The 21,250-nt window shown below is 44.1% G+C and overlaps 1 protein-coding gene across 7 annotated transcripts in view; it reads right to left on the reverse strand.

Moving 5' to 3' along the window:
• Positions 1 to 21,250, reverse strand: part of col14a1a (collagen, type XIV, alpha 1a) — a 209,903-nt gene that overhangs the window by 56,299 nt on the left and 132,354 nt on the right. For all 7 annotated transcript variants that reach the window (XM_080193948.1, XM_080193945.1, XM_080193944.1 and 4 more), the window contains 7 exons: positions 16,969 to 17,112; positions 15,223 to 15,387; positions 14,283 to 14,321; positions 11,083 to 11,221; positions 8,739 to 8,881; positions 5,657 to 5,766; positions 3,408 to 3,566 (listed from right to left, as the gene is read on the reverse strand). In XM_080193948.1, coding sequence (XP_080050074.1) covers positions 3,408 to 3,566; positions 5,657 to 5,766; positions 8,739 to 8,881; positions 11,083 to 11,221; positions 14,283 to 14,321; positions 15,223 to 15,387; positions 16,969 to 17,112 — 899 coding nt within the window. The remainder of the gene's footprint in view (positions 1 to 3,407; positions 3,567 to 5,656; positions 5,767 to 8,738; positions 8,882 to 11,082; positions 11,222 to 14,282; positions 14,322 to 15,222; positions 15,388 to 16,968; positions 17,113 to 21,250) is intronic.

Below are 21,250 nucleotides of genomic sequence, written 5' to 3' on the forward strand. Positions count from 1 at the left end.
ATGCTGTCAGACCTGCATTTTCCGTTTTTGTTTCATCTAAACTCAGCTGCTATAAGCTTCACCCCATCGCTTACTGACCTACACTTGCTCTCAGCCCAGTAACACCTTAGATTTTAAGATCCCTGTTCACTTTATTCCCCAAATCCCGACATGATCCCTCTCTGTGCCCTACAAACCTCAGAGATTCCTGCGCTCCTTCAATTCTGGACTCTTTGCACATTCCTGATTTTAAACGTCTCCACCATTGGCAGACGTGCCTGGGTGCCCTAAGCTCTGGAATTCTCTCCTGAAACCCATCGACCTGTCCCCCCCTTTGTGATGCTCCTTACATCCCCACTCTTCCACCAAGGTTTTGGAGTTCTTTAATGTGTCCTCATGAGCTCAATAATATTGATGGTGCTCTTGTAGAAGAGTTTTATAAATGGGGGTTATTGCTTCATAGAGAGCTGTTAATAGCCCTGAGGGCAGCGATAGACATGCTGTTAATCCTTTATTGCCCCTGTGTGCACTTCAGTAAAATAGTTACTGACTCTCGAATCACTGCTTAAAATAAATAGGCCTTATACTCTCTTCTATGCAAATCAAATACACCAAACCTTAATTAAAATAAATTCTTTGCTACTGTTAAGGAAGTCACTCTTTAGTCAGCATCAAGTACACCAGCTGGGAAAATCACTCTCTTCCAATGTTTAGTTGCAGCATAAACCACAAAAAATTCAAACAGGAAATCATGGCCAGATCTCAGAGCGATTCCACAGTAATGAGAGGGATTGGCAATAATGATGATTTTACATTCGCACATTGTGACAAAGGCAGTTTCCTGCTAATACCTGTTATCAAATGGGCACTTCATTCAGCAATCCTTGCTTTCAAAGTCTGCTTGGGCTTCAATTACAGTCTTAGAATCGCTACAATGCAGAGAAGAGGCCATTCGGCCCATTGAGCCTGCACCAACAACAACCCCACCCAGGCCCTATCTCCATACCCCCACATATTTACCCTAGCTAATCCCCCTGACACTAAGGGGCAATTTAACATCTCCTAATGTGCACATCTTTGGAGTGTGGGAGGAAACCCACGCAGACACAGGGAGACCATGCAAACTCCACACAGACAGTGACCCAAAGCCGGGAATCAAACCCGGGTCCCTGGCGTTGAGAGGCAATAGTGCTAACCACTGTGCCTCCACATCTCTGCCATGGGAGCATCCTGGGAAACCCCAAACATGATGTGGGTATGGCGAGGGCATCCTGAAACCCATTGTACAAAGAACCCCCAGCTTTTGTCGCGACACTACGGACTTTCTACTGAAACTCAGCACACACGGAGCAGTTGAACCAGGGACACTCTTCGTCACAATGGATGTCTCAGCGCTCTACACCAACATCCCCCACAACGATGGCATTGCTGCGACTGCCTCAGTACTCAATGCTGACAACTGCCAGTTTCCAGATGCAATTTTACAACTCATCCGCTTTATCCTGGACCACAATGTCTTCAACTTCAACAACCAGTTTTTCATCCAGACACATGGAACAGCCATGGGGACCAAATTTGCACCTCAATATGCCAACATCTTCATGCACAGGTTCGAACAAGACTTCTTCACTGCACAGAATCTTCAACCGATGCTGTACACTAGATACATCGATGACATTTTCTTCCTTTGGCCTCATGGTGAACAATCACTGAAACAACTATATGATGATATCAACAAATTCCACCCCACCATCAGACTCACCATGGACTATTCCCCAGAATCAGTTGCATTCTTGGACACACGCATCTCCATTAAGGACGGTCACCTCAGCACCTCACTGTACCGCAAGCCCACAGACAATCTCACAATGCTCCACTTCTCCAGTTTCCACCCTAAACATGTTAAAGAAGCCATTCCCTATGGACAAGCCCTCCGTATACACAGGATTTGCTCAGATGAGGAGGATCATGACAGACACCTCCAGACCCTGAAAGATGCCCTCATAAGAACAGGATATGGTGCTCGACTCATAGATCGGCAGTTCCGATGCGCCACAGCGAAAAACCGCACCGATCTCCTCAGAAGGCAAACACAGGACACAGTGGACAGAGTACCCTTCGTCGTCCAGTACTTCCCCGGAGTGGAGAAGCTACGACATCTTCTCCGGAGTCTTCAACATATCATTGATGAAGACGAACATCTCGCCAGGGCTATCCCCACACCCCCACTTCTTGCTTTCAGACAACCACACAACCTCAAACAGACCATTGTTCGCAGCAAACTACCCAGCCTTCAGGAGAACAGTGACCACAATACCACACAACCCTGCCACAGCAACCTCTGCAAGACATGCCGGATCATCGACATGGATACCATCATCACACGTGAGAATACCGTCCACCAGGTACATGGTAAATACTCTTGCAACTCGGCCAACATTGTCTACCTGATACGTTGCAAGAAAGGATGTCCCGAAGCATGGTACATTGGGGAGACCATGCAGACGCTATGACAACGGATGAATGAACATCGCTCGACAGTCACCAGGCAAGACTGTTCCCTTCCTGTTGGCGAACACTTCAGTGGTCACGGGCATTCAGCCTCTGACCTTCGGGTAAGCATTCTCCAAGGCGGCCTTCACGACACACGACAGCGCAGAGTCGCTGAACAGAGACTGATAGCCAAGTTCCGCACACATGAGGACGGTCTCAACAGGGATCTTGGGTTCATGTCGCACTATCTGTAACCCCCGTAACTTGCCTGGGTTTGCAAAACCTCACTTACTGTACTGTCTGGAGACAATACACATCTCTTTAAACTGTGATCAGTGCTCCTTCCACTCACATTATTAGCCACTTCAGGTCTTGAACAGCAGGTTAGGTGTAAGGATTCGCATTCTAATCAGTAATCTCTAAACTGTCTGTGCTTTATATGCTCTGTCTGTGGCCAGAACTCTCCAATCACCTGACGAAGGGGCTAACCCGAAAGCTTGCGAGTATATTGTCAAATAAATAGGTTGGACTAAAACCTGGTGTTGTCAAACCCCAAACATAACAGCTGATCAGTGGACTTTCCTTCCTCCCAGATATCTGCACTCATCTAATTCCCACTCCTTGCCAACCCCCAATTTTCATTGCCTCATCATTGGCATCCAAACATTCAGCTGCCTAGCTCTGGAATTCTCTCACTAAACCTCTGCGCTCTCTCACCCTTCTTTATGACACCCTTTAAAAATCCACCTCTCTGACCAATCTTTCGGTCGCCTGTCAGAATATCCCCCATCCTGACTCAGTGTCAGATTTAATAACGCACTTGCGGAATTCTGCTCTGTAGAAAGTAAGTTGTTCTCTGATACATGCTGTGTAGGCAATGATCAACATGACCTATTTTACGCTGGCAGCGACGAAGAAAGAGTTGTGTTACTCACAGGTGCGGAGTTATCCCGTGGGCCCCTCGACCGCACCATTCGGCCCAACACTTCTACCCCATTGGTAGTGATGTTCCCCGCCGCATTGATGACCTTCTGGCCTATTTGTTTGCAGTCAACAACCAGCTTGGCGTGGGTCTTGGTGATAATCACATGAACCTGTTGGAAACGATTATGAAATAACATTACACAGAATAGAAACATCAGGAACAGGAGGCCATTCAGCCCTTCAGACATGATTCCTAGCTCAGTAAGATCTGCATATCTTCCTTAGCCACATATCTATCATAGAATCCCTACTGTGCCGAAGGAGGCCATTCAACCCATCGATTCCACACCGACTCTCCAACAGAGCATCTTATCCAGGGCCTATCCCCACATATTTATCCATTAATCCTCCTAACCTACACAGCTTTTGCCACTAAGGGGCAATTTAGCATGGCCAATCCACCCAACTAGCACTTCTTTCAGACTGTGGGAAGAAACCAGGGCACCCAGAGGAAACTCACGCAGACATGGGGAGATCATGCAGACTCCAAGGCTGGAATTGAACTCGGATCCCTGGTGCTGTGAGGCGGCAATGCTTTGATTGACAATAATCTATCAATCCCAGATTTAATATTAACAATTAATCACACATCAATGGCTGTTTGTGGACGAGGGTTCCAAACTCCACCACTCTGTGCATGTGGAAATGTTTCCTAATTTCCCTCCAGAATGGTCTGGCCCGAATTTTTAGGCTATACTCCAGAGGCCCGGGCCCCAAGCAGTGGGAATAGTTTCTCTTTTCCTACCCTATCTTTTCCCCTTCAGATCGTGAAAACCACCTCTCAAATCACCTCTTAACCTTCTGAATTCCAGGAAATGTAACCAGTTTGTGTGATGAAAACAGGAAATGCTGAATAAACTCAGCAAGTCTGGCAACATCTGCAGAGAGAGAAACAGAGCTAACGGCTGGAATTGTATAACCGTTTCCACCAGCCCGGTCTTCCAGTCTCGCCGACAGCAACCCATCACCATGGGTTTCCCAGTGGGGAGGGGGTGCTGCAAACAACGGGAACCCCATTGATGTGGGGAGGGGGCAGCAGATCCCACCACTGGGGTGAACGTGCAGAAAGTCCTGCCCAATGTTTCGAGTCTGAATGACTCTTCTTCAGATCCCACTTTGTGTAACATCCCCAGAAAGTGTAAGGTGACAATCAGAATGATATTAAATAAAGTTTATTTATTAGTGTCACAAGTAGGCTTACATTAACACTGCAAATGAAGTTACTGTGAAAATCCCCTAGTCGCCACACTCCAGTGCCCGTTTGGGTACACTGAGGGAGAATTTAGCACAGACCTTCTGACTGTGGAAGGAAACCGGAACACCCGGAGGAAATCCAGCAGACACGGGGAGAACATGCAGACTCCACACAGTGACCCAAGCTGGGAATCAGATTCCGGGTCCATGGCTTTGTGAGGCAGCAGTGCTAACGTCTGTGCCACCCAAGCACACTCACTATACTCACTGAAATTCAGAAGAATGAAGGGGGATCTTATGGAAACACATAAGATTATGAAGGGAATAGATAAGATAGAAGAAGGGAGGCTGTTTCCACCAGCTGGTGAAACTAGAACTAGGGGGCATGGCCTCAAAATTAGGAGAAGCAGATTTAGGACTGAGTTGAGGAGGAACTTCTTCACCCAAAGGGTTGTGAATCTGTGGAATTCCCTGTCCAGTGAAGTAATTGAGGCTACCTCATTAAATGTTTTTAAGGCAAGGATAGATAAGTTTTTGAACAGTAAACGAATTAAGAGATTAAGAAAAGGAAATAAGGTGAGGGGGTGGATAAGTAGAGCTGAGTCCATGAAAAGATCAGCCATGATCTTCCTGAATGGCGGAGAAGACTTGAAAAGCCAGACTGCCTACTCCTGCTCCTAGTTCTTATATTTTTAACACCAAGAATACACAGCATGCTGCAGATGTAGCATGGCATCGTTCTCCAATTATTGCATAACTGCTTCCACAATACGTATTTTGTTTAGTCACCAAAACTCAGGTTAAATAAAATTATTCAGTTTCTGATGTGGAGAACGCCAAATGGTAACAAAAAGTAACCTGAGAGAATGTCCAAACTGCGTGAGTTGCCTAACTTTACTTGCTGGATGATGCAAAATCTGTAGTCTAAGATCAAATAAGGGAACAGGCAGAGAATACAGACAGGACTGTTAAAGGAGGATTCATTTATTGATTTATATTAGCTGACCTTGTGAAAGCTTCCAAAGAAAATCTTCTTGACGCCTGGATCCTCGAAGGTGACTGTCTGAAACTCATTCTTGTAATCATAATTAAAGTAAGTGAGGGTTTTCCCACCATCTAAATACAGCAAAATAAAAAGATTAAAATTGATTAAGATTAGAGATCAATAAGCATTGGGTACAAAAGCAGATAATTCTTTATTAAGCTTAGTTTGAGCTGCAGTATGACATTTCATCCAGTTCTGGTCATTGCACTGGACTGGATTCTCACCGTGTATCCAGTTGACTCGGGAGCCCTTTAAAAATGGAGGGCAGGTCGTGATTCTGAACATTATTCCCGGGATGTGCTATCTTCAGCAGTATCTTTAAAGGATGCCAGCTGGTTCATGGCAGGAACCACATCTTGCACTCTCAACCTGGCTGGCTCCATTGCAGAGATAGGCATGTCCTATTGTGGTTCACAGCTCCTTAGAGGATTTATTAACTTTAATGTGCATGAGGGGACCTTTTCAAAGGAAGGTTCAAAAGGACCCTCTCATAATGTATGCTTGGCTGAGAGCCTAGACAGTTACTCAAGTGTTAGAATAACTCACTCCCCAGAGGAAACATTGTTTGATTGGCAGCTCAGGCTCTCTGAACTTTGTAATAAATTTCACAATGTTTGTTTACATGAGTTAAGTGGTCTCAAGGGTTTGTGATTTATATTTTTATAAACTTCAAAGGGTCTGGATGATTGACACTTTTATTAGCTTGTACTTCAGGCTATTTTTAAAATATAGGAGGAAATCTCGATGCATTTGTCCAAGTTTATTTACACATTCCACTTTACACTATGGGGTTCATTGGTTCTGTAGCATGTGCAATGGGTCAATGAAAATGCCATGGCTTTGTTTAAGGGGCATCTGTAACCATGGGGATATGTGATAGGTCAGAACATGGCATGGGGAGTATGGGGGAGCCATAGGGGTGGTTGGAAGGGCAGAATTAGGCACTGGGGGCTTGAAGGGCCATGGGAGTGGGTAGGGGGTATGAGGTGATATGAGGAGTATTTGGAGAGAGAAAGGGGTGTGAGGGCTGATGGATGGAGGGCCTGCATGTTTTTCTCTTAGCTGGGTAATGGTCCCATGGCACCAAGGAGGGCCATTTAAACAGCACCTCAGCAATCCCCCCCTCTGCCTCGCACCCCCGCACCTCCCCACTCCCCCACCGCAGCCTCTGTGAGTGCCTCTATACTTCTTCCTTGGTCAGCTGGCCTGTCTCTAGCCCTCACCCATCCTCCACAACAGTGAAGATCCTGCCCTTGTGGAAACTTCCTCCCAAGGTGGGCAGACCGAGCTGGGAACTTTCCCAACATTTCTTACCATCCTGGGGATGAAAATCCCGGCCAGTGTGGGGGGGTCCTGAAGAGGGTTTTATCAGAGCGGTCCCAGGGATAGGCTGGATCTGATCTACATGGAAACTGAGGGGAGATTTGATAGTGGAGTACAAGCTTATGACAGGTTACGATGGGATAAACAAAGACAAGCTGTTCCTATTAGCTGATGATAGAAGGAGCAGGGGACACAGACTTAAGGTTTTGGATAAGTGACACAGGGGGATGTGAGGAAGAAGGTTTTTTTACACAAGGAGTAAGCTGGAAGTGATCTGGAACTCAGGGTTAATGAGGGTGATGGAAGCAGAGATGAATTCAAAAGGAAATTGGAAAGACATCCAAAAGGAGCAGATTTGCAGAAATATGGAGATAGGCGAGGGAACGGGACTGACCAGATTTCTATACAGAGGGCTAACGTGACCTCGAGGGGCTGAATGGCCACCTTCTGTGCAATGATAAGTTTACGACTCTAAAATACTGAAGCATTTGGGAGTGGCAAAGTGGCACAATGGTTAGCACTGCTGCCTCACAGCGCTAGCGACCCGGGTTCAACTCTTGGCTTGGGGGACTGTCTGTGTGGAGTTTGCACATTCTCCCTGTGTCTATGTGGGTTTCCTCTGGGTGTTCTGGTTTCCTCCTACAGCCCAAAGATGTGTGAGTTAGGTGGGTGCTAAGTTGCCCCTTAGTGTTGGGGGATTAGGAGGTTAAGTATATGTGGTTACAGGGATAGGGCCTGGGTGGGGTTGTGATTGGTGCAGACTCGAACGGCCAAATGGCCTCCTTTTGCATTGTAGGATTCTATGATTCTATTTGTTCAGATCGCAAGACTTGACAGTCAAATGAGGTTGAAAACAAATATGATTAGAACTTACCAAGCAACCAAACATTTTAAATTGATTAACCAGTGTGTTGCGGCCATTAAGAAGGTCAGTTACCCTCTACGTTATATTGCTTTGGTATTTAGGATGTCAGGTGTGACTCAGTGGTTGAACTCTCACCTGAGTCAAAAGCTCATGAATTCATAATCCCACCCAGGGAGATGAGCTCAGAATCCAGGCTGACCTTCCAGTATAGTATTGAGGGGAGATGTTCTATATTTAAAAAGGGTGAAGGTTGCTTTAAGAGCTAATTACATGATTTGTTGGTGAAGTCATTTGGCTGAATGTTGTTTTGTTTTCAATTTTGCACTGAATGCAGTGCAGAGAGCAGCTCTTCAATAAAACCTGTTGTGTGTTAGTATGAATCTATGCATGCACGCCACATCCTTTCTTCTTGTTAAAACCCACAAAGCCTCACATGATTAGAATATTACAGGATACTGCACTGTTGGAGGTGCCTTTTTTCAGACGAAGCTTTAAGTCACCTTTCTCGAAAAGATGTAAAGGGACTTGTTCCTTTACATGGAATTTCTCCCTAGTGTCCCCTGGTCACTCATCTAACATCATTATTTATCAAATTGCTGCTTATGGGAGTTTGGCTGCTGTGTTTCCTACATTACATCAGTGACTACACCTCATTGCTTGCAAAACACTATAGGGCATTCAGAGGCTGTGAAAGGGCGATAGATTAGCATTACACAGGATGAATTTAGTAGCAGCAGTGTACATTTGATCCCTAGTTCACCCTCCTAAATAACTCTAAACTTGAAGGTTGGAGACCAATCTCAATCTGATATTGTTCCACACAACACGGAAGTGAATGGATGAAAAATCTCTTACTATCCAAGATGACTCCGACCAGAGGCTCGTTCTGCTTGTTGAGAATCTCCCAGAGGGCAAAGGGTTCCTGTGGAGTGTCAGGCAACAGGCGGAACAGGAAGGTGATAGTGTAATCAGAAGGCAGTCCCTCAGGGTGGACATTCCTGACAAACATACAGTGCAGTTAATAGAACTCCTCTACTCTCGCCAACTTCTACAGATGCACCTGGCTGCATCACACTTTGGTATTGGCTCCTGATCTGTCCAAGATCGCAAGAAACTACAAAGGGTCTTAAACAAAGCCCAGTCCATCACGCAAATCAGCCTCCCATCCATTGACTCTGTCTACACTTCCTGCTGCCTCTCATGCCAGACATTCTATCTTCCACCTTCTTCCATCAGGCAAAAGATACAAAAGTTTGAGGTCACTGCTCAAGAACAGCTTCTTCCCTGCTGCTGTCAGGCTTTTGAATGGACTTACCTTGCATTAAATTGATCTTTCTCTACACCCTAACTATGACTGTAACACTACATTCTGCACTCTCTCCTTTCCTTCTCTATGAACAGTATGCTATGTCTGTATAGCACACAAGAAACAATACTTTTCATTGTATGTTAATAAATGTGACAATAATAAATCAAATCAAATCAAGAGAACACAATGACGTGTCATTTTAATGTCATCCCTGGAGTTGTAAATTACCAGCTCCCACCATAGGTTCCACCTTGGGTAACCAATAGCAGCCTTCACATCCCTCAGAAATGCAATCCCCAACACAAACCTTATTGGTAAAAAATAATATTTTAATACAAGTCTAAAGAAATGTCTTCAATTATTTGAGATCTCAGCTTTATGATCCGCAGTATTCCAAGTATAACTAATTACACAGACTGTGCCTTGTAGAAACAGGCCATTCAGTCCACCTGGTCCCTGCTAGTGGCAATGCTCCACATGAGCCTTCAACCTCCCCTCCCCACTATTCATCTAACCCACTCAGCATCTCCTTCCTACTTCATGTACTTATCCAACTCCCTTTAAATGGAATATATTATTCACCTCAACTGTTTGCTGTGGGAGCAAGGTCCTCATTCTCACTGCTCTGAGTAAACAAAGTTCTCCCAAATTCTCTACCTGATTTATTAGTCACTATCTTGTATTAATCACTATCACTCTTAGTTTTGGCTGCCTCTACACGTGACAACAACTTCTCCATGTCTACTCTCTTGAAGGCCTTTTTGCGATTTTTAAAGATCTCTTTCAGGTCACCCCTGGACCTTCTTTCTTCCAAAGGAAAGAGCCCCAGGTTGTTTACTAAACTCTGTCTGCAACTTCAACTCCTAGATATAACACCACATGATTATAAATCCAACTAGGCAGAATACACATCTGTCTCTTCCATAACCCCTCTGTGCTCAGTCGATAATCCAGCTCGCTTCCTTTCTAACTCTCCACTTTCCTGCTTCAATCAAACAATTTTGAAAGCCAGTCGGTAAATTGTTGCATCTTGGTTTCACACAGCTCTTTGCTGGTCTCCTCCGTTCTCACTCCTGTCCATTCATAGGAACAGCAGCAATGATGGAAGGACATTCAGCCCCTTGAGCCTATTTGGCCATTCAGTGAGGTCCTTGCTGGTCTGCAACCTAACCGCACACACCTGCCCATATCACCAATACTACTGGGTAACCAAAACCCAGCCTCAAGCCACTATCTGTGTGTATGTTCTCCCTGTGTCTGTGTGGGTTTCCTCCTGGTGCTCCGATTTCCTCCCACAGTCCAAAGCTATGCGGGTTAGGTGGACTGGCCACACTAAATTGTCCCTTATGTCAGAGGGATTAACACTGTAAGCACTTTGGTTTACACGTCCTGTGTGGGATTGTAGTTGGTGCAGGTTTGATAGGCCGAATGGCCTCCTTCTGCACTGTAGGGATTCTATGATTCTGTGAACAATTGATTTAGCAACAGTTATGGAAAAGAGAGTTCCAATATTCTGCCATTCTCTCTGTGCAGCAGTGGCTCCTCATTCGCCTCCCCCCCCACCCCTGACAGGTGTGGGCCTTAATGTTTAGACCATTGCCCCTAATCCTCGGTTTACCAAATAGTTTCTCTCAATCTGCCCTATCTGATTCCCTTAATATTTTTCAAACTTTGATCAAGTTACCTTCTAAATTCCAGGAAATACAACACTGATTTGTTTAATCCCTCCTTGCAATTTCACCACCAGGTTTCTTGACTATTAAAGTAAAGGCAGTAACAGTCTAAGAAAAGCGATTATTGTAAATGATACCAAGATCATGTTTAGATCGATAAACATGAGCTATACAGCAAAATTTGTTCTGAAATCTCAGCTCCAGTTACAACACGCACCTGGTTGGTTGTGATATCAGAGCGTCCTTGTGAAGTTGAAAGCAAGGAAAGCTATTGAGTGAGCCAGTCTCCAGCGAGACACCTTCAACAGACGCATACTCCTTCTCAACCAGTCCGAACATCTCCATCATCTTGAACCCTGCAAGCACGAATGAATTGTGGTGGGACACTCTTAAAATACCTCCCAACAATTCAGTTTGACAAACTAATGCAAAAAGTCTTTTTTATCTCCCTCTGATAGCTTAATGAACGATCACTGAAACTTTTCCACGATTGGGATTTTACAGCCTCGTCGACTCAAGCTCAGAAAATTCTTCCCGAGGTCAATGAACATTTCCATTATCCACCCGTTGCCCGCTCCGATTCCGTGGCGGGTGGGGTGGTAGAATTTCGGTGCACATGTTTTTCATCTTCTTAGATCCCAGGCGGATCTCCAAGAGATCTCTGATGACAGAGAATAGGGAATCGAGCTGGGATGGAGGTGTGGAGGGGGTGGCAGTCTGGGGATGTGGGAGGGGGGAACCGGTGGGCACAGGCAAAATGTGAAGTTTGAAAATTACCTATCACACTAAGCCCCACTAAAGACAAGGGATTTTTGGATATCAAATGGGCTTCATAGAATCTTACAGCATTGGAACAGACCACTCAGCCCATCATGCCTGTGCTAGCTCTTTCAAAGGGTTATCCAATTAGCCATAGTGATTTTTATCCTCCCAGTGTGTATTGCACATGTCAGCTTTAGCACTGCATCTGTGTCAAAAAGGTGAGAGACCATCTCTCTTTGATGACTACGCCATTATCTTATAATAACTAGGCCTCAGCTGTGGCTCAGTGGATAGTCACTTGCCCCTAAATTAAGGGTTTTAGTGCGTTGTGGGTTCAAATCCCATACCAAGATTTGAGTACAAAAATCTAGATAGACACTGTTGTGTTCTCCCAAGACACTGCCTGCTCTTCGAGAGGGTGGGGAGTATGTCCATTTGTGCAGGGGGGCACAATTTTGAAGAACATGAGATTGATCCCTGTTGCCTAGGCCAATATTTATCCCTCAATCAGTATCATTAAATAATAGATTATCTGGATATTATCACATTTCCGTGTGTGGGAGATTACCATGTGTAAATTGGCTACTGTGGTTCCTACATAAAAGTACCTCATTTGATTGTAAAGTTAGGGGCATCCTGAGGTTGTGAAAGGTGCTATCTAAATGGAAGTCTTCTTTTCATGGTGGGAAAATTTCACTTGGGAAACCCAATTATTGCTATGAGGGAAAGGCCTTGTCTTCCATTGGGTCAATTCCTCAGTCTGTAATGGAGTATAATTGGGAGAAGACAATCGCCAAGGACTCCTTACTCAGTTGGTCAGAACAGATTAGTTTTCTCCTCTGTACAGAGGAACACAAATCCTTTCACTAACCTGGTTTCATCTGGGTTGTACAACAGAGTGAAATTCCCTCAATGTTATAGAAGGGGAAAAAACATCCTTAAAGCAGTGAAGATTCTATTATCACTTTCACACGGCTGGCAAGTGAAGGAGCACTCACTCAAATTGCAATCATTCTAACTATCCTGCTTCAGTTACCATTGGATAATCAGCACAGAGATTGTGAAGGGCTAAAGGCGCAGATACATCAGGGTGAATGTGTACATAAGTCATGGAAGGTGGCAGGGCAGGTTAAGTGAGCAATTACAAAAGGATACAGCAACTTAGACTTTATCCAATTATTTTAAACTTGCATAAAACACCTCAACTGGAGCATTGTGTCGAGTTCTGGGCATCATACTTTAGATGTGGAGAGGGAGAAGAAATGCTTCACAAGAGGATGAGCCTGATTGAGGTGTATAGAAATATGAGGCACGAAGACTGGGTAAATAGGAAGACATTTTTCCTCTTAGTAAAGGGGTTAATAACCAAGGTGCACTGATTTAAGGTAAGGGGCAGGATTTTTAAGATAAGGGGAAAGTTGACCACAAACTGGAAAGTGCTGAGCAGACTTTGTGGAAGGCTGTAGATAAATTGGCCTGGGGAGACTGTGGAAACAGATCTATCCACAAGGTGCACTTTGTGAAATAGGAGCAGGGGTAGGCCATTCGGTCCCGCGAGCCTGTTCCACCATTCAATAAGGTCAGGTTGATCTGATTGTAAACTCAACCCCACATTCCTGCCGACCTTCCAATAACCTTTCACCTCCCGGTTAATCTAGAAGAGCAGTCTAGGTCACCAAGGAAAAGTGAAAGAGAAAAGTTATCAAAAAATGTATTGTTATCGAGAATTGCAGAATGTGAACCTCATGCAATGGTTCGAAAACAGTGTATCCTGTTAACATAAAAATGAAAGAATCTTTGCTTGTATATATTGCAGGCTACTGTTTGTTTTAACAGCTTTACATTTCGAGAATAAATTGAAGAAATAGTTTCTGAGATCAGTTTGAGATGAGTAAGAAAAATTCCACACAGAATATCAATAGATTATTAACCCCTAAGTCTCCTGAAGCAGAAACATTGGTCATTCAAGTTTATGATTATATCACTGATGTAAAGGTGTAAATCTCGAGGTATTTTACAGCGGATGAAACCAGTAGTTAGAAAAGGAGTAAATCATAGTTGATTTTTAAACTCTGATTGAGGGGAGTTGAGGAAAAATGTTTCCACCCAGAGGGTGGTAGGAGTCTGGAACTCACTGCCTGAAAGGATGGCAGAGGTGGGAACTCTCACAACATTTAAGAAGCATTTAGATGAGCATCTGAAGCATCAGAGGATACAAGGCAAAGGAACAAGTTCTGGAAAAAGGGATTAGAATAGATTGGTGTTTTAATGACCAGCACAGACATGAAAGGCCAAGGGGCCTCTTTCAATGCTGTAAAACTCTCAGACTCTATGAATATTAAAGAGATGAGGAGTTATGTAGGTAGTTATGTAGATTGGAGAAGTTGGGACTGTTTTCCTTGGTCAAGAAAAGGTTGTTAGAGGAATTCAAATGATAAGGGGACTGGACCAAGTAGATAGACAGAAACTATTACCACTAGTGGAAAGATCCGCAGCAAGAGGGCACAGATTATTGTGAGCAGGCATGAGGTGTATTGCTCAATTGGAAAGCTGGGATGTGATGGGCCGAAGAGTCTTTTTCTGTGCTGTGACAATTCTGATTCTGTTTTCTTGCAGCTGTCTATCAAATGGTTAATGGCGTGGTAATTCCTTTACCTGCAATACTGTTGCTGCCGAGTGAGACCAAGGGGCAAGCTGCAAATATAACAATTCAAACACGTTAATATCCAGATGTGATTTCATTCTTTCAACTCTCCAGCACAGATTTGAAAGGTATAGTATTTTCCCCTCCATACCCTTCCCAATCTCCAGAAACTTCTCCAGCCCCATCATGCTTAATTATGATCTCTTGTGAACTCCTGCTTCCTATTACTCCCACCTTAATGGCTATGTCTTCAGCTGCCTGGATCCCAAACTCTGGAATTCCTCCCTTGAACCTCTCAGAGTCATGGGGTCACAGAGGTTTACAACATGGAAGCAGGATCTTCGGCCCAACTTGTCCATGTCGCCCATTTTTTTAACCACTAAGCTAGTCCCAGTTGCCCACATTTGGCCCATATCCCTCTATACCCATCATACCAATGTAACTGTCTGAATGCTTTTTAAAAGACAAAATTGTACCGCCTCTACTACTACCTCTGGCAGCTCGTTCCAGATACTCACCACTCTCTGTGTGAAACAATTGCCCCTCTGGACCCTTTTGTATTTTTTCTCTCTCACCTTAAAGCTATGCCCTCTACTTTTTGACTCCCCTACATTTGAGAAAAGATGTTAACTATCTACCTGATCTATGCCCCTCATTACTTTACATATCCAGCCTCTCCTTATAACTCAAACCATCAAGTCCCAGGGCATCCTAATAAATCTTTTCTGCACTCTTTCTAAGATCTCGCCATCTCTTGCTCCTCCTTTAAGATGTTCCTTGAAATCCTACGTCTTTGACCATGTTTTTGGTCGGCTCATCTACATCTCCTCACATGCTTTGATGCCAATTTGTTTCATTATGCTGCTGTGAAGCACTTTGGGATGGTTTACTGTCTTAAAGATGCTATACAAATACAGGTAGTTGTTGAAACATCAAGACATTGTGACTAACTTGCAGACGCTGTCTCACAGACGAAGGTAACGAGTTCATCTTCTATCTTCTTGAAGGCATCAAAATCATCCACAAAGAAAGCGTGTCTGTTACTGGGCTTGTTTGCAATGTTGATGAGCTCAGAGTAATCTGCATCAGCAACACCCACGGCAAAGATACTGTAACCTGGAGCAGAAACAGAAAGATACTTCAACTCTAGATATTTTTCTTCACTGCTAGACTGTGGAAATGGCTGCTTGCACCTACGTCCCCATTTATGTCTGAAATTGTTAGTGTGTAGGAGTGATCTACACACCAATATCATGTATACAGCACAATTTTAGGGTATTTGAATTTTACTCCCTTTTAAGTTTTGCTGGTGCTTGCAGCAGTTGTATCACAGCTTGGTATGGTTCCGGCTCTGTCCAAGACTGCAAGAAACTACAAACAGTTGGGAACGTAGCCCAGTCCATCACGCGAAACAGCCTCCCATCCAATGACTCTGTCTACACTTCCACTGCTTCAGAAAAGCAGCCAGAATAATCAAGGACTACACGTACCCCAAACATTCTCTCTTCCACCTTCTTCCGTCGGGAAAAAGGTACAAAACTCTAAGGTCATGTACCAACTTGAATGCCCACCCAACTTTACCAAGAACAGCTTCTACTCTGCTTTGGAATGGTCCCACCTCACATTAAATTGATCTTTCTCTACACCCTAGCTATGACTGTAATACTACATTCTGCACTGTCTCCTTTCCTTCTCTATGAACGGTATGCTTTGTCTGTATGGCGCACAAAAACTTTTCATTGCATACTAATACATGGGGCAATAATAAATTAAGTAAAATGTTTTTACATACATTTACATGGAATGTGGTGGCACAGTGGTCCCTCACTGCCCTAGAGACCTGGGTTCAATTCCGACTTGGGTCACTGTCTGTGTGAAGTCTGCACATTTTCCCCATGTTTGCATGGGTTTCCTCTGGGTGCCCTGGTTTCCTCCCACACTCCAAAGATGTGCTGGTTAGGTGCATTGGCTGTGCTAAATTGCTTCATAGGGCCCAATTTTACCATTGCGTTGTGATGGTTTTCAGGCGTGAAAACGTGAGTAAAGTCGGGCGAGAGGCCATTAACGCGATCCACGCCAGCGTCCACGCAGATGCGCAGTTTACTGAGGCCCAAAAATGGCCGCAATCCAAATTGTGCCCAAAGCAGGCGCAGCTGCAATTTAAATGCAGTTGCATGCATTTAAATTGAATTAATGGGCTGCACACCCAACTTCACCAGCATTTTCCCCTTCTAATTCAGCACGAAACAAACAAACCTGCTCCAGCATTCAATAACATTTTGAATGGGCTAATACATCACCTCCACCCTCCTGCCCAATCCCCTTAATTCCCCATACTGTCCAGTGAACTATTGATATCAATCTTGAACAGACTCAATGACTGACCAGCTCCAAGATGAGGAAACTTCTCCTCATGTCAGTCCTAAATAACCAACCCTTTATCCTGAGGCTGTGGCCCCTGGTTCTAGACACTCCAGCTGGGGGAAAATGTCCTCTCAGTATCAACGCTGCCAAGGCCTCGCAGAATTTTATACATTTCAGTCAGATAGCCTCTCATTCCTCAAAGCATGTAACAAATTCATCATTGAGCCAATCCTACACTTGAGGAGACAAACACGCTTCTTGTCACAAGCAGGGAATAAGCACGTCACAGCCATGCACCCATCGTTCACTTCCAGGATCACTCTATTCCATTACCATCAAGCTGCAACTCTTTGGAAATCTTGTCAACATCATCTTGTGATCGACCGTCTGTAATAACCACCAGGACTCTAGGAATGCCTCTCCGCAGTCCCGCCTCTACAGTGAAGACTGTATCCTTGGCGTGTTTGATTGCTCTGCCTGAAAACAATGAGATAACAAGCACGTGAATCAGTGACAGAAACCAAAATCACAAACCTTAATAACAGCAGTCAAAATTACAATGACAAAACGCAGAATTAATCGGACAGCACATATGGAGAATAGAATGTGTACCTTGGCTATGACCCTTTATCCCTCAGACCCACATGGGGAGGTCTACTTAACACCTGAGGTATCAGAGGAATAAAAAGTCTTGGTGCAATTCTGAGCTTCAGTACTGTATGTTCCGTGCGCTGAATGCAAGCCGTATGAGGAAAGGATTTCCTTTCCACTACTAAGAGGAATGTATATAATTCTTTCATTGTCCCGCTCACCAGTACATGAAAATAACAAAGGCCATGGCTTCTGGTTTAACTGTAGACAGGAAGGCTGTTTTTGGGGTGGGATCACAGGTCACACATTACAAAGACATGGGGATCTTTGAGCAGAACTTTGGCAATCAGTGAGCTGGACTTCCTTTAGTCAATCTTTATTTGCCTATCTCCCTGATTCCCATTGTCAGTGGAAAGGCTGGGACATAAAAAGCTGACTCACAATGACATATTGGAATTAGTATGGAATGTAGGAGGAGGAAGAGGCCATTCAGCCTCTCGAGCTTGCTCTCCCATTCAGTTAGATCACAGATAATCTGGATCTCAACCCAATTACTCACCTTGGTTCTATAACTTTTAACAATTTGGATTAAATTTGTCTGATTTAACAATATTTTAAACAAAGACAAATAAACTAACAATAGAACTTCTGCCAACCAGGTTTTGATTTGATTTATTATTGTCACACGTATACAATCAAGAGTATTGTTTCTTGCATACCATTCATACAGAAGGAAAGGAGTGAGTGCAGCATGTAGTTAACAGTCATAGATAGAGTGTAGAGAAAGATCAACTTCATGCAAGATAGATCCATTCAAAAGTCTGATGGCAGAAGGGAAGAAGCTGTTCTTGAGTCGGTTGGTATGTGATCTCAGACTTTTGTACCTTTTTCCTGACAGACAAAGGTGGAAGAGAGAATGCCTGGGGTGCATGGGGTCTTTACAACCACATGCAATACAACCAGAAAGAATGCTTTCTACAGTGCTTCTGTGCCAATTTCCTTAGTCTTCTAAGAAAGTAGAAGCATTGATGGGCTTTCTTAACAATAGTCAGCATGGGGTGGGGGGGTGGTCCAGGACAGGTGATTGGTGATCTGGACATCTAAAAACTTAAAGCTCTTGAACATTTCTACTTCGTTTCTATTGATGTAGACAGGGCATGTACTCCACTACGCTTCCTGAAGTCGATTACAATCTCCTTCATTTTGTTGACATTGAGGGAGAGAATCCTTGCAATTCCCAAGTCTAGGGAGCTGTGGATTCTCAGCCATTGAGTACATTCAAGACAGGGATCGCTTTGGATACCAAGGGGTCCAAGGTCTATGGGGACAGGGTGTGAATGTGGAGGTATAACCAACCATGCATAATGGGACCAGCTCAGAGTTCCAGATGTCCAATTCCAGCACCTATTTCTCATGTTTTTAACTATCCATCCATTGCAATTTATCACAGGAGTGATAAGTGGGAGCAATGTCACAGGACATGGCTGGAAATAACTATTTCTCATCCAGCTCCACAAGCTGTTATTACAAGTTATAGTTCCCTCCGGATTTGTTTAATTCTCACATTTCCCAACTCAGCTGTGTAAAGATAACGAAGTTAGATGGTAAATATGATTACCTCTGACGCTTTACATGATTATTATCATGTTTAATTAGAAAAGGAAATCTGTGATGTGCGGCAGGAAGCAAAGTCTCCTGATGACAAATGATCAATTCTCGCGGAGCGGATAGTGCCTCTTCCCTCTCCACATCATTCACTTCCCTCGCTTTAATCAGCCAGCTCTGATCCTTTAACCCTTTCACTCAACGAACACTTCAACTACTTCAGTAAGTCAGCTTACTTTTACGCTTACGTATCACAGATTGGTGTGGTTCCTGCTCCGACCAAGACCGCAACAGACCACGAAGCATCGTGAATGTAGCCCAGTCCATCACGCAAACCAGCCTGCCATTCATTGACTCTGTCTACACTTCCCGCTGCCTCGGCAAAGCAGCCAGCATAATCAAGGACTCCATGTACCCCGGACGTTCTCTCTTCCACTTTCTTCCATTGGGAAAAAGAAACAAAAGTCATGTACCAACTGACTCAAGGACAGCTTCTTCCCTGCTGCTGTCAGACTTCTGAATGGATCTACCTCACATTAAGCTGATCTTTCACTACACCCTAGCTATGACTGTAATACTACATTCTGCACTCTCTCCTCTCCTTCTCTATGAATGGTATGCTTTGTCTGTATAGGGGTGAGAAATAAGATGTATACTAAAAGAACAACATGTATACTAATACATGTGACAATAATAAATCAAATCAAATCGAAGACCGTATTGGACAGAACAATATCACCAGCATTTAGCATTAAATACTAACAACAACAGCTTACATTTATATCGCGTCTTTAACATGAAGAACCATCCTGAGGTACTTAACAGGAACATTATAAAACAAAGTATGACACCAAGGTTCAGAAGAAGGGAGTAGCTTGGACAAAGAGACAGGTTTTAAAGAGCACCTTAAAGGAGGAAAGCGAGGTGGAGAAGTGGAGAAGTTTAGGGAGAGAATTCCAGAGCCTGGGGTCCAAGCAGCTGAAGTCGGGATAAGAACTCTTCCACTGTGTCTGCCATGGGAATTGTAGCAGGCGGGAAGAATGGACCAGGCAAACGTCCATTGAACTTGAGTGTGATTGTCCGGGTTTGAGAACATGACCATAGTATCCAACCCCACATCTGCCAATGGTGGAGTGATTAAAATGTGCAAGAGGCCAAAATTCGAGGTGCTCTGATATCTCGGCGGATTGGAGGAGATTATGGACATAGCGAGCAGCAAGGCCATGGAGGGATTTGAAAACAAGGATGAGAATTAAATCAAGGGGTTGAAGCCAATGCATCATAGAATCCCGACAGTGCAGAAGGAGGCCATTTGGCTCATCGAGTCTGCACCAATTCTTTGGTAGAGCATCCTATCCAGGCCCTATCCCCGTAATCCCATGTATTTACTCCACTAATCCCCCTGAACCCCAAAATGTTAACAGGCAATTTAGCATGGCCAATCCACTTAATTTGCACATCTTTGGAGTGTGGGAGAAAACTGGAGCACCTGAAGGAAACCCATGCTGACATGGAGAGCACATGCAAACTCCACACAGTCACCCAAAGCCGGAATTGAACCCAGGTCCCTGGCACTGTGAGGAAGCAGTCTTAACCACTGTGCCACCGTGCCACCTCTTAACACCTAGCAATGATTTCAATTAGACATTTAATTCCATATTTTCTGTTCAAATTTAGCACTTTGCTCTGGTGGGATTCGAATCCAAGTCCCCATAGTATTATTCTGGGGCTCTGGATTGCTAATCAAGTAACTGTACGACTGCTCCATCACCTTCCTCTGTAGATTGTTGAACACAGGGATGAGCAGGACTTGGTACAAGTTAGAACGCATTCCATCGACGCATGTTTTGCTTTCAGGCAGATGTAAAATTTAGTGCTGAGTTCTCTCAGCAAAATGAAAACCTTGCAGAGTCTTTGATTTAAGTCAAGAGGCATATAATTAACTAAATTCACAAAGTGGCAAAATAAAATTGAAACCTAACCTTGCTGAAATCTAAGATTTTTAAAGCATTTTTACTTTGTTGATTTTTCTGTTTGAGGTTTTGCAGATTTACATCACATGGACTGCAGCGGGTTCAAGAAGATGGCTCACTGCCGTCTTCTCAAGGGATAATTAGGGATGGGCAATAAATGCTGGCCTTGCCATCAACGCCCACATCCAGTGAACAAATGAAACAAGAAGGTCCCGGCTGGGATCTGTAAACTGCCTCTGTTTGCTAAGTAAAAATAGACTCTGTTTGTTGCTGTTAAAAATAAATTAAAATATGAGTCTGCTCAGCCTTCAACTCATTGACTGCCACAGCAATGGTCAATAGTATTTAGATGACTGGTAATTATAGAATCCCTACAGTGCAGAAGGAGGCCATTTATCCCATCGAGTCTGCACTGATCACAATCCCACCCAGGCCACATTCCCGTA

The sequence above is a fragment of the Carcharhinus amblyrhynchos genome, chromosome 8, assembly GCF_965287045.1.
Source record: "Carcharhinus amblyrhynchos chromosome 8, sCarAmb.v2.hapA, whole genome shotgun sequence".
Lineage (NCBI taxonomy): Eukaryota > Metazoa > Chordata > Chondrichthyes > Carcharhiniformes > Carcharhinidae > Carcharhinus > Carcharhinus amblyrhynchos.